Genomic DNA, 12745 nt, shown 5'->3' with positions numbered 1-12745 from the left:
ATATTGGCATAGAATTTTAGAGTATATTTAGTTGCTAATGTTGTAGTTAAATAAATGCATATGTACATATGTACCTACCTGTAAATCGCAGTCAAAAAACTGGCTTACTTAAGTATGTACACACTTACACAGACATATACTTAAAAATCAATAAAACAATAAACAAATCTTAAATCAAAGTACAAAGACCAATAGCGGCATCTTTTTTCTCTTCCATTCTCCTCTCTTCCAGGAGTTGCATTCTTCGATAAGCAAGAGGGGATACTGACCTTCTGTCTGACATCGAGAGGCACTGTTTCGACGACAACTAAAACATTCTTGCCTAGTGAAACCGCCGCTGAGCCCGAGATAAGTGCAGATACGCCAGCCTATTATAGAACGCGAGACGAAGACGACGACGCTTCAATAAACAATAACTGCAAGCAAATATACGACGCAAACAAATCTGAAGCAGCTAGCGCAGTTGTAGTATTGCAACAGCCAACAGTAAGTAAATCTACTACAACCACAGAAGTTACGAAATCGGTAGCGAACAACAACGGCACAATCAACACTTTAACGCCAACACGCACAGAGCACGATTTGCGTTCGTTGGAAAACCAGTGTCTCACAGCGTCTGGTTTTGTACAGAAGGCCCTTAAAGTAAACCCAGGTGACTCACAGAGATCGGCCCCTCCCATAAGCACACAGAACAATCAGAGCAAAGCACTACTAATGGCATCCAGCGCTAATTTGAATAGTACAGGTGCTGCGGCGGCACACCCAACGACGTCCGAGAAACAGCCTTGGCCCAATACGAAGGATGACTACGAATTGCGCGATGTGATCGGCGTTGGCGCGACTGCTGTCGTGCATGCCGCACTATGCCTGCCACGTAACGAGAAATGCGCCATCAAGCGCATCAATCTGGAGAAGTGGAACACTTCTATGGATGAATTGCTCAAAGAGATACAGGCGATGTCGTCCTGCAATCACGAAAATGTCGTAACCTATTACACATCGTTTGTGGTGCGCGAGGAGTTGTGGCTGGTGTTGCGTCTGCTCGAGGGCGGCTCACTGCTGGACATTATCAAACACAAAATGCGCACTTCGAATTGCAAGCATGGCGTCTTCGATGAAGCGACCATCGCTACAGTTTTGAAAGAGGTACTCAAAGGTCTTGAGTATTTCCACTCGAACGGACAGATACATCGTGACATCAAGGCGGGTAATATACTGATTGGTGATGATGGTACTATACAAATTGCCGACTTTGGCGTTAGCGCTTGGCTAGCAACCGGACGTGATCTGTCGCGCCAGAAGGTGCGTCACACGTTCGTGGGCACACCATGTTGGATGGCGCCCGAGGTCATGGAACAGGATCATGGCTATGACTTTAAAGCCGACATTTGGTCATTTGGCATCACCGCTATCGAAATGGCAACTGGCACCGCACCCTACCACAAGTATCCACCCATGAAGGTGTTGATGCTGACGTTGCAGAACGACCCGCCCACACTGGACACCGGCGCTGATGAGAAGGATCAATACAAGGCATACGGCAAGACATTCCGAAAAATGATTGTTGAGTGTCTGCAAAAGGAGCCCTCGAAGCGACCCACCGCCAGTGAACTGCTGAAGAATGCCTTCTTCAAGAAGGCCAAAGATCGTAAATATCTCACGCAAACACTGCTCGCCACTGGTCCATCTATGGAGACGCGCGTACACAAAGCCGCGAAACGGCAACCGGGCGCCTCCGGTCGACTACATCGCACCGTCACCGGCGAATGGGTGTGGTCGAGTGAAGAGGAAGACAACGGCGGCAAGCATCACTCCTCAGACTCCGAATCTGACGATCGACCCATCAATCGTCTCGAACATGCCGACTCATCAGATAGCGAACATGATGACTACTCGGAGACTACAGCAACCGCAACGGAACCTGCACCGCAATCCGCAATCGTGAATGCACCAACAACAACAGCAGCTGTGAATATACCAACAACAGCAACAGCCGCTGTAAATATACCAACAACAGCAACAGCAGCGGTTAATATACCAACGCCTGCTGCAGCTTACGCACAGCCAGCAGATTCTGCGATAGCACAAGCCATGGCCGGAGTGGCGCAANCACAACAGCAGCTGTGAATATACCAACAACAGCAACAGCCGCTGTAAATATACCAACAATAGCAACAGCAGCGGTTAATATACCAACGCCTGCTGCAGCTTACACACAGCCAGCAGATTCTGCGATAGCACAAGCCATGGCCGGAGTGGCGCAAATGCCGATGCCCTCATCGTTGGTGCCAGATGTCGGTGAGGCACCGCCGGTCAATCTTGTGCTGCGCATGCGCAACCAGCGACGCGAATTACACGATATACGCTTTGAGTTTGCAGTAGGCAAAGACTCTGCCGAAGGCATTGCCATGGAGTTGGTCGACGCCGGACTCGTCGACGCGTTGGACACGCAACCAATGGCTGTGCATCTGCAACAACTGATTGACCAACGCGCCGCGCTCAAAACTATCACGTTCCAATTGAACTCTGGCGTGCAGCCGGGTGAAGTGCTCGACGATCGCTCACTGGTGGGGTATGCACAGATATCGATAACAGATTAGGAGGAACCGGTGGTGAACGAACCAGCGGAAAGTGACGTTAAAGACACAAAAAACTATTAGCGTGTACGTGGAGTTTGTTTCACTCTGCAGTTTAATGGGGTTAAATTTATATTTTTGTAATCACTTCAATAGTGGAGTAAACTGTAGTTTTAAATTAAAAAAAAATAAAAAATTTTAGACTTTTGCCAAACACTGAAAAGCCAGCGCATAGCGTAGGAAAATTAATAATTTTAAAATTTAAAATAAATTATATAACATTAAAAAATTTTGGGCATAAAACTATTCAGCTGATTAGTTAAGCGCTTTGTTTGCAAACAGAAAAATTGCGGGATAGGGATGCGCAAAGTAGTGAACACACAGAGTGAAGAAGAAAATTGAAAGTACTTACGATTACATGTTTGCGATACTTGTAATTATTTATTGTATTGTATTTTTTTTTTTAATTAGGGTAAAGCGCCGTTCTTATGCAGCCACCTAAAAGTAATTGGAGCTGGACAAAATACTAGCTGTAGCCTTTAAATGGTATAACTTTAATTAGAAGTTTAGTTTGCGGTAAAGCTTGGTAGAGCGTGCTTATTTGTATGTGTATGTATGCCACAAAAAAAAAAATAAATAAATAAAAGAAAATCTGTATTCACTCCGTTAAAAAGGTTTTTTAAAAATATATTGCAATGTTTTTTTTTCTTGGAAACCAGCGCCTCTCAAATGGAGTAAAAATTGCGCTGTTGCAAGTAAATGTACTACGTTTACAAAATTATAAGTAAGTTTAAAAAAAAAAATATTGTTAAATTACTGTTAGTTTGAAAATGTATTTAATGTAATAATTGTGAACGTAGCCTTAGTCATTTAGTGAGTTGTATGCGAACATTCATGATTTACAAATGTACATATATGTACATATGTACGTATGCATATGCTTATATGTACATACAACCATATGTTAATTAACAGTATAAAGTGGAATTAACTGCATAATATGCAAAGCAACGAAGGAAGATTCATAAATTGTAACAACTGTTATCAGCTGCAAGCCACATCCATACATAATGCTTTCACACGATGGCGCCTAAAAGCGTGCTATGTCAACAAGTTCGCGAAATGTAGAAGGACGGAAGGGAAGTGGCTTTATTTTGGGTATATTTTTGAAAGCTGTGTCAGCTGATGCATTAAAACCTAAAGAAGATAATTTTATTGATTTTCAAACACAAAGATTAAATAGTAGCTACGCCGAAAAATAAAGGAAAAGCCTTAAAAACGACAATTTTAAAAATCTTAAAAACCTTTTTTTAAAAAAATCATCAAATGCCCTACACATTAAATAGGGTGAAATAACAATAATTACTTACGATGCCTCAAAATTATTTATTTAAAATAAAAAAAAAAAAAATATCACATAAAATAAAATTTAAATATAGTCGCATGATACTTTTCAAAACAATAATTAAATTTAGTGTTTGTTTGTACTCACTCGTCTGAATGCAACATTTGAAAACTTGTAAGCATTGCAGCTCTGGCTAGCGAATCAATTATATGTACGTACATACATACATACATACAACAAACATATGTAGATATAGAGCAAGTGAACGTATGCAACTAATAATGAAATACATAATAAACTGCAAATGATTAAAAACTATTTAAATACAACAATTTAAGTATTAACAAAATAAATAAATTAAGATACACAAACAATTTTAAAATATCACTAAAAATAAAATATTATAAAACAAAAATACTTAAAAAATATACACACCCACAACATTTAGGCATTTTTGTTCCAATTAAAAATTGCAATAGGACTAGTAATTAGATATTATACAAATGCAACTACATACATACATATGTGCAAATATGTATGCATACACATATGTGCATATGTATTCCTCATAACACAGTCATGCATACATACATACATTCAGTTGCTGCAATTATAACCTAAAAAATGTTCAATAGTTTGTAAATAATTTTAGCGAACTCCGTTAAAAAAAAATAGATGCATAATATGCGCTTCGAAAACTATATTAAAAATTTATATTTAAAAAACGCATTACTTGTTTTTTGTTTAATTTTCACGTAATATTTTTTAATGTTTATATGCTGACCATGGCGCAATAAACAGGTGAAGTAATAAAACGGCTTTCTCACATTATTTTCAGACATTCGGCTGCCTTATAATCAAAATTTAATGGCAATTTTTCAAATAAGGCAGTGTCAAAATCTTTCTTCTCGCTCTAATTACTTCACCTGGTATAATTCCGCCATGTATGCTGACTACGCACGGAGCAACCGTTGCGACAACCAACATAGAGCGTGTTCGAATAGATCTCCAGTGAAAAATATCCAGCAGAAACTAGCAGGAGACTAACGAACGATTTTCTCTCAAATTTGAAAATATTCAAAAAAAAAAGTACGCGGACGCAAAATTAGAAAAAACCTGCAATGCAAGTTGTTAGTACAGTTGATTGAAATTTTGTTTAAGGCCAATATGCAGCTCTCAAGAAAACATTTTCGATCAAATTTTAAAAGCTGCCACTACATACACAAATAACATGTATCAAAATTTGTAATACGCGAAAAATTCAAGTATCGCCCGGAAATTTGCACAAACACACATCACTTTTGAATTATATTGATCAAAACGGCAACACTGCTCATGAGCTACTGAAATTTGATGCACCTCATAGTTGAGGCCGCTGTGGTGTAGTGGTAAGCAGTGCGCGCTTCCACTCCGCAGCACCTGGGTTCAAGCACTGGTCAAAGCAACATCGCAAAAAAAAACAAAATAGAAAAAAGGTTGTTTCTTAACAGCGGTCGTCCATCGGCAGGCAATGGCAAACCTCGCGAGTGCATTTCTGCCATGAAAAACAGCTTCTCAGAAAAATACAATCGCCGTTCGGAGTCGGCGTAAACTGTAGGTCCCTCCACTTTATGTGAAAACATCAAGGCGCATGCCACAAATCGGAGTAGAAGCTCGGCCAAACACTAACATATGTGTAAGCGCCAATCTATTATTATTATTATTATTATAGTTATCAAAAATTTACTCGCCGCGAACTTTGCTACCGATTCCCACATGCTCTTTATATAAATTCACGAATATTAAAAAATCAAATAAAAATTCATCAAAATTAAAATTTTTTTTATTCAGAATTTTTAGAAAACTTTGTTGCAGTTTCAGAACAACAAAATGTAAGTTTCAAGTCGCTAAAACTAACATTTTTTTTTATAAGTACTATCGTTGGCTGAGTTGAAGATCGACCTATCTCGGCAGCCAGTTCAAAAATACTCTATCTCAGAAAACTTTTCAAGAACATCCTACTTCAGAATTTGATTGAAGAACGCCCTACTTCAGAATTTTATTGAAAAACGCCCAATCTCAAAATTTGGTTGAAGACTGCAGAGTTCGTTTAAAAAATGTCCTAAAATATATTGAAAATGTGCTGAGATAGGGCGTTTTTGAACTGAATTCTGAGATAGGGCGCTGTTGGGAAATTTCTGAGATAGAGCGTTATCGAACTGGCTGCCGAGATAGATCGATCTTCCACTCAGCCATCGATATATGTTTTATGAGCTATATTTTCTTAAAAACTTAATGAAGACAGTGTTTCAAATTTCCAATGTTGTTTTTCAAGTGTACCTCAATTGGAAAACCACCCATTCATTCTCAAACAAAAGGGAACATATTTTGTATGCAAAAAAATTTGTCAAACTGTGTGGAAAAATGGTTAAGAAAAATTTTATACATTCACTTGCCAATCAAGAGTTTTTCTGCTAACACCAGGCGCCTAAATACATGCTATGTACTGCTGCACGCGCAAAAATTTCCTTTATACAATTTATGAAATTCTCAACTGCCATGTAATTGAACTTTCTTAAGTTATAATTAAATTGCACTTCAAAGTATGCTCGGCCTAGTCTGATGGCCCCGTCAGAATGGGTACTTTGCGTACGTTCCGCCCAAGGATGAAACTAAAGGCCGGTCCACATAGAACTTTCGCGTTGGCTTTGGCTTTGGCGTTAGTTTGACAGAACGCACGTTAAAAGTATGCTTGCTACAATCAACGCTTGGCAGCGAATGCTTTGAGCACTAGATTTAAATACTAACGACAGATAAATTAATATTTCATATCAATAATTGCATGAAACTTGATATTTCTTACCTACATTTGATTAAAAATTAAAAATATTTCACATAATTTTATTTATTTGCAACAGCTGATTGACAACGCGCGCAAAAAGATGAGAGATGCCCATCTTTTTGTGGGCGTTAGCTTTGGCGTTGGCGTTGCCGTTGATATGTGGACATGTCCATATAATTGTGTGTATTCATAGTCAGCTGTTAATCAACGCCAACGCCAAAGCCAACGCCAAAGTTCTATGTGGACCGGCCTTAACAGTTGAGTAGAGAGCGTCAGATTGGTAACCCTTGCGTCGACGGATCCAACGAACGTTGGCCAACACTCAACTTTTGACGCACGTAAGTCCGTCACTACTGACAGTTGTATAACCCCGCGTTTACACAAGGTAAGACCAATGAGAATATGCACATAATTTACACATTGTTTGAGTAATGTAGGCATCCAGACCAGTGTTGATATTTTAAGTATAATTGTACTTTTTACAGTACAATTAGTTTTAAAAAGTACAAAAGTACAGTTTACCGATTTTAAGTACAATTTCAACATCAAAAATACTTTTTGTACAAAACGCTGCAATCTCTGTCACTTTGATTATTAATCCGTTTGCGTTTAAGAAAATGGACATACCTACATTTCATATTTGGTACAAAACGAAGTTCTGAATTGTAATTTTGAAAGTAAACGTGATTGTGAATGGTAATATTAGCGTTGAGCGTTGTGGTTATTGCGATTCTTTTTATCATCTTTGGAGATGCAGTTTACCTAATGACGATCCTGCCGAAAATGAAGGAATTGAATAACTCTACTCTCTAAAAATATCTACAGTGGACTTCCATTTAAGTGTTACTGATCTCATTTTATGTGATTTATTTTCCCTAATATAAACTGATCTATCTTCTGTATTTATTTTTTGTCGTTATTGTCTTCATATTTGAATATAGTTTCAAACATTTTTCAAAGACAGTAAATTGTACAATTCGGCAATGTTGCGTTATAGTGGCGAAAAAGTGGCAAAACATAATCGGAAAACCCCCCACACAATTAAGAAAAATTTGTTCTTGTTTGGATATGGAGAGAGCAAATAATGCAAAAGCCTACTTTACGCAACAATTTGGCAACACTCTCGACGAAAAGAAATTCTAAAAAATCAAGGGTAATTTTTAGTGACTTGAAACTTTTTTTACTAAACTTGAATGGGCTACACAACTGCATATTCAAAAACGTTTGAGGAAACCTTGAAACTTTTATTTATGTGGTTTATGTTACAGATTGATATTTAAAAGGAAAGTTACAAAAAAAATTAAAATAAGCATATATAAAATACTATTTTGTTGATCGCTGCTGTACATATCGTCGCCTGGATAAAAGATTGCCGTATGTTACTTTCGGCGCGTTTTGGGAAATTATTGTTAAAAATTTGGTCACAATTTCTCAAAAGCTGTACAATCGTTTTTTTTTTACGAAAATTTAATGCTTAATTTTACTAAACATTTGAAGTATAAAATACCTACTATTTTCTTACATCTTTTTAGGTTCAGAATAAAAAGCTGGAAATTTTAATACAAATTTTATGAATTTTCCTACATCTTGTATAAAGTTTGACAGTCTGATTTATATGGTTTTGGCTAAAGCTTGGACGATGGTTTTGTAGAAAAATAACAAAACAAAAAAAATACTTGAAAAACGATGTGAATAGTGTTGCAAGGCTCGAACCTTCTGGTTTGGCGACATTTTACAAATGAAAAAGTGTACTACCAAATTCCCATTCAACCAAACTCGTATCTCGCTTGCGAGATTTTCAAGCATGTGAAGACGGCCGGTAAACGTTTTAAATTGATATCTCGGTTTTGAAAATCGCACGAACGATACAGATCGGTTAAATATTTAACGTAAACATCTCCGAACTCGATTAAGTAGTGTCAATTCACAAAACGGTTTTTTGTCAATAAAAGTTGCCAAAGCACATTAAACATTCTATTGCGAATAATGGTATGATTTTGTCGTATGCAGCTTACAATTTTTTAAGACAATATTTTAACTAGTAGTACAATTCATCAAACTGTATGAACGCGCTTACGACAGTCTTTTACCCAGGCGACGATGTGTATATGTATATACATACATACATACATACACACTAATGTAACTTACCACGAAGACTACATCGAAAGACACTAGTAAGACAAGTTCTTTGATTAAAGAGTAAATACGACTTTAGATTTCAGAAAGGAAAAAATCCCAAAATATACTTAAATATGTACATTACGCGTAGGCTACGTAAATCTATCCATACACAAATGAATACGTGCATAGTGTGCGAATATGTACGCGTCTACATTGTTTGCCTTAGGGAAGAATTGAAAACAAAATATTGAAATTATAAAATATTTAAGTATAGCATAAAACCCTAGACTTGTAAAGTTTTCATAGAAGCGCATGCAAAAACTATAGTTTTTAGTTTGTTTCAAAACTAAAATTAAAAAACAAAAAAAAAAACTAAAAACTGACTTCAGAGCAAATATTTGTAAACAAACAATAAATATTTTTGAGTTAAAAAATTTTAACTTAAAACTTTGCGAACTTCATTTCATGTCTATAATGCACTTTTTTTCCTTTATTTTGGCAAAGCTGTGATTCTGTACAAAGTCTTAACGATAATATTTTAAACTTTTTCTACTTGCTGCTAACTAAATATTTAATATTTTCCTTTTAAAATAAATCTAATGCGAAAATTTTGCTCAAATTTTCAGGATAGAATCTATCATCAGCAAGTATGTATTTATTCAAACTTACAAATATACGTAAAATTGTATTTAATTAAAAATTAAAAACTAAATAAAATTTATGAAAATCTAAAAAAAAATAGAAAGCCTGATATGTATACCATATGATAAATAAAAGGGTGGCGTTCACAATGGAATTGTAATAACGTAATGTATTTAAAATCATATATTTAAACAGCTGCGAATTTTGAAATATGTAGCATGTGTATGTAAGCTTTTTTTCGCAACGTTCAATTGTAATTTTTGGCGTTATAAACGATTTACATAATTTATTAAAAAAAAAAAAAACAAAATAAAAAAATTTGAATAAAGCTAAATGATCTGAAGTTACACTCAAACTATTGTGTTTTTACCCATAAATTACGAGTACCAAAATTGCCCAACCCAAGGCGAATTCATACAATGTGCTAGCGGCAGCACAAAAACAAAAAACTACACTAACAGATTATTCACACGACGTCAATCAGAATACAAAAAATATACAACAAATACATGAATTTGTGAATCCGCATAATTCGCCTTGAAATCAGCTGCTCCGGTAACTCCACCTTGTATGATCTCGCCTTGGTACAATAACTCGTTTTGGAAGCACCATTTTCATTATTATTTCCCCTTCTCCCCTCTCTTTCCATACAATTCCAGCAGTGAAATGGCCGACTATTTCGAAGACATGGGTCACGAGCCGACAGGCGCCGAGGGTCCTAATGATTTTGCCAAACATTTCAAGCGCCTGCAAGTGTTGGCCATCATGAACGGCATCGACATGGAAATCGAGGTGCCCGAGGCGTCTAAGCGCGCCATTGCCGCACTGCCGGACCATATCATTACCGCAGCAGATGTGGCGCAGGAACTGGAGTGCGCGGTTTGCAAGCAGCCAGCAGAGGTCGATGAGAAGTACAAAATTTTGCCATGCAAGCACGAGTTTCACGAGGAGTGTGTGCTACTGTGGCTGAAAAAGGTACATTTGTTAGATGATTTGCGGTGGTGATGCGTAAGTGAAGTAAGTCTTTGATTTTTATTTTGTTTCGCTTGCAAATTTCAGGCCAACTCATGTCCAATGTGCCGTTACGAATTGGAAACCGATGATCCAGTCTATGAAGAGTTACGCGAGTTTCGCCAAGATGAAACCAATCGTCGCGCTCGACAAGACTACATGATGGACTCAATGTTTTCCTAAATAAATTTAATCTTAATTTTAGTATTATTGAAATGGTGGCGGTGGGGAAAAGGAATAGATTTTCGGCGGACAAGGTTTCGAAATAAATAGCGTTTGAAAAGAAGGGAAGTTGTTTTTTATGAAAAAAGGCAGGTTTTCGATTGGAAGTCACAAATAATTTATATTGCATGGAAATAAAATAATAAGATAATTATATGGTATGTGTCCTAAGGTTAAATCACAAATGGAAGGACCGACCATATGCCATAAAAAACTTCTAATTTAGATGTTGCTCGGACCAGGGATCGAACTCAGACCCGATGGATTGGTAGTACGAAACTCTAACCACTCGGCAACAGCTGCCGATAAAATTGGATTTTTAAATTTTTTGGTCGTATTTAAATTTAAATCTTATAAATAAAAAAAAATCGTTAAATGTACATACATACCAATTTTTTTTTTTGTCTATCTGGATTATTGTATACTTTAGTTGCGTTCGATAACAAAATTAGCCAACACCAGCCAACAATCAAAATCAAGAGAGTAAGCGAAAATTCTCTCCCGAAGAGATGAAAAAGCAAAAAAGTAAACGAACAGGAAATTAGCCATTACTTGCAAAAACCGGAAGAAGAAGACACACCAGCTGACTTTGTTTATGTTTTATTTGTAAACAAACTGAAATTCATGTTGCCTCCATAGAAAAAAAAGGAAAATGAACGTTCAATGTTCGCCGGGAACATTTCTAGAAGTAAAAACTAGTTGGCGCTATCATAAAGTCACATATCAAGCAGCCAGAAAGCATATAAATACCAAAACTCGGAAAATGCAATTTTGTTTATTTACAAAAATTGCAACCATATGTTTTGTGTTCATATGTTTTCGTGTTGGATAATTTTTGCTGACTAAAATTTTGCCAGTACAAAATGAACGCTTCTCTTGCATCAAAAATGAACGCTTGCTCTCTCAACTTTTGTGTGTTGGATAATAGGTGCGTTCGTTTAAAATCTCCAACAGAAACCAACCAACTGCCAAATTCCGGCGAAATGTCATCTGTTCGCTCACAAGAGAGAAATATCCAAAATAGTACGCGAACAGAAAATTTGCAGAAACTTGCAAGTTAGACGAACAGCTGATATAATTTTTGTTTACATTCAAAAGTGTAAAATTTAAAACGTTCGAAAACTCATTACAAAGTGGTATCCTGGCACAGTTTATTGATTAAACAAATAACTACTTACTTCTTACAAATTTAATTAGTCGCAATTTTGTAATTTTTAACTTCCAAACCATCAAATTCAATTTTGTGATTTGCGTAAATGCCAACCAGCTGTTTTTGATCAGCTGTTTTCCTGTTGGCAAATTGCTGTTGGCAAAAATTTTTCCATCAGAAGCCAGCAGCTTCCCCTCAAAATGATATGTCACTTTGCTCTCTCAATTTCCCCTACTTTGCAAGTTTCTTGCGTACGCGAACGCAAAAACTTGTAAGTTTTGGTTAAACATGAACAATTAACAGCTACGCGAACGAACCTAATATTTTGCCGTTATCGAACGCCATCCAGTAAAAATTTGGAAAACTATTACAAATTTTTGACTTGTCGAACGCACCTTGTGCCATATTATACATATATATCTGTGTTCGTATGGAGAAGTAGCTTATGTCGAAAGCTGGCTTTAGTATAATGCGGCATTCCCTTTATTCTTTAACCGACATTTTTAATTTTTTTTTTTTATGAGAATTAATAAAAATTTGACTTGCTAGTATCGGAACTATTTTTTGCACGTTTATTTGCCAAAATTTGTTCAACAGCTTAGCGCCAGTTAGTCATTCGGAATCGTATGCTGCGAATGCCGATTTATACTAAAGCCAGCCTTCGACATAAGCTATTACTTTTCCCAACGAACACAGATGTGTATATGTTTTTATCATGCATAGTACATATATACCCTGCAAAAATCGCGACNCTATTTTTTGCACGTTTATTTGCCAAAATTTGTTCAACAGCTTAGCGCCAGTTAGTCATTCGGAATCGTATGCTGCGAATGCCGATTTATACTAAAGCCAGC

At 36.7% G+C, this 12745-nt stretch overlaps 2 protein-coding genes across 4 annotated transcripts; both read left to right on the top strand.

The window, feature by feature from the left end:
* Positions 1-47: 47 nt before the first annotated feature.
* On the top strand, positions 48-3973 carry fray (oxidative stress responsive kinase frayed). 3 transcript variants are annotated; one of them, XM_017635446.1, is made up of 2 exons: positions 48-1962; positions 2112-3973. In XM_017635446.1, the coding sequence occupies exons 1-2, from the start codon at positions 715-717 to the stop codon at positions 2598-2600; spliced, it is 1737 nt and encodes a 578-aa protein (XP_017490935.1). In that variant the 5' UTR covers positions 48-714; the 3' UTR covers positions 2601-3973. The 3 variants fall into 3 exon arrangements, with proteins under 3 accessions (XP_017490935.1, XP_017490937.1, XP_017490936.1); XM_017635448.1 differs by having other exon boundaries at positions 49-2088; positions 2220-3973; XM_017635447.1 differs by having other exon boundaries at positions 49-2109; positions 2265-3973.
* Positions 3974-9840: 5867 nt separating this feature from the next.
* LOC108379123 (E3 ubiquitin-protein ligase RNF181 homolog) lies at positions 9841-10805 on the top strand. Its single transcript, XM_017635445.1, has 2 exons — positions 9841-10483; positions 10568-10805. Exons 1-2 carry the CDS (start codon positions 10079-10081, stop codon positions 10700-10702), a joined length of 540 nt encoding a protein of 179 aa, XP_017490934.1. The 5' UTR covers positions 9841-10078; the 3' UTR covers positions 10703-10805.
* Positions 10806-12745: the final 1940 nt, after the last annotated feature.

This window comes from Rhagoletis zephyria, unplaced genomic scaffold, assembly GCF_001687245.7.
Source record: "Rhagoletis zephyria isolate East Lansing unplaced genomic scaffold, Rhagoletis_zephyria_1.1 Rzeph_scaffold_15644, whole genome shotgun sequence".
NCBI lineage: Eukaryota > Metazoa > Arthropoda > Insecta > Diptera > Tephritidae > Rhagoletis > Rhagoletis zephyria.
The sequence above is the reverse complement of the archived record's forward strand: the minus strand, read 5'-3'. Positions and strand labels throughout refer to the sequence as shown.

Coding starts and splice junctions, on each gene's coding strand:
- fray (XM_017635448.1), top strand. CDS start 715: ATGGCATCCAGCGCTAATTTGAATAGTACAGGTGCTGCGGCGGCACAC. Junction 2,089..2,219: donor CAGATTCTGCGATAGCACAA/GCCATGGCCGGA, acceptor GCTTACACACAG/CCAGCAGATTCTGCGATAGC.
- LOC108379123 (XM_017635445.1), top strand. CDS start 10,079: ATGATCTCGCCTTGGTACAATAACTCGTTTTGGAAGCACCATTTTCAT. Junction 10,484..10,567: donor TGCTACTGTGGCTGAAAAAG/GTACATTTGTTA, acceptor TGCAAATTTCAG/GCCAACTCATGTCCAATGTG.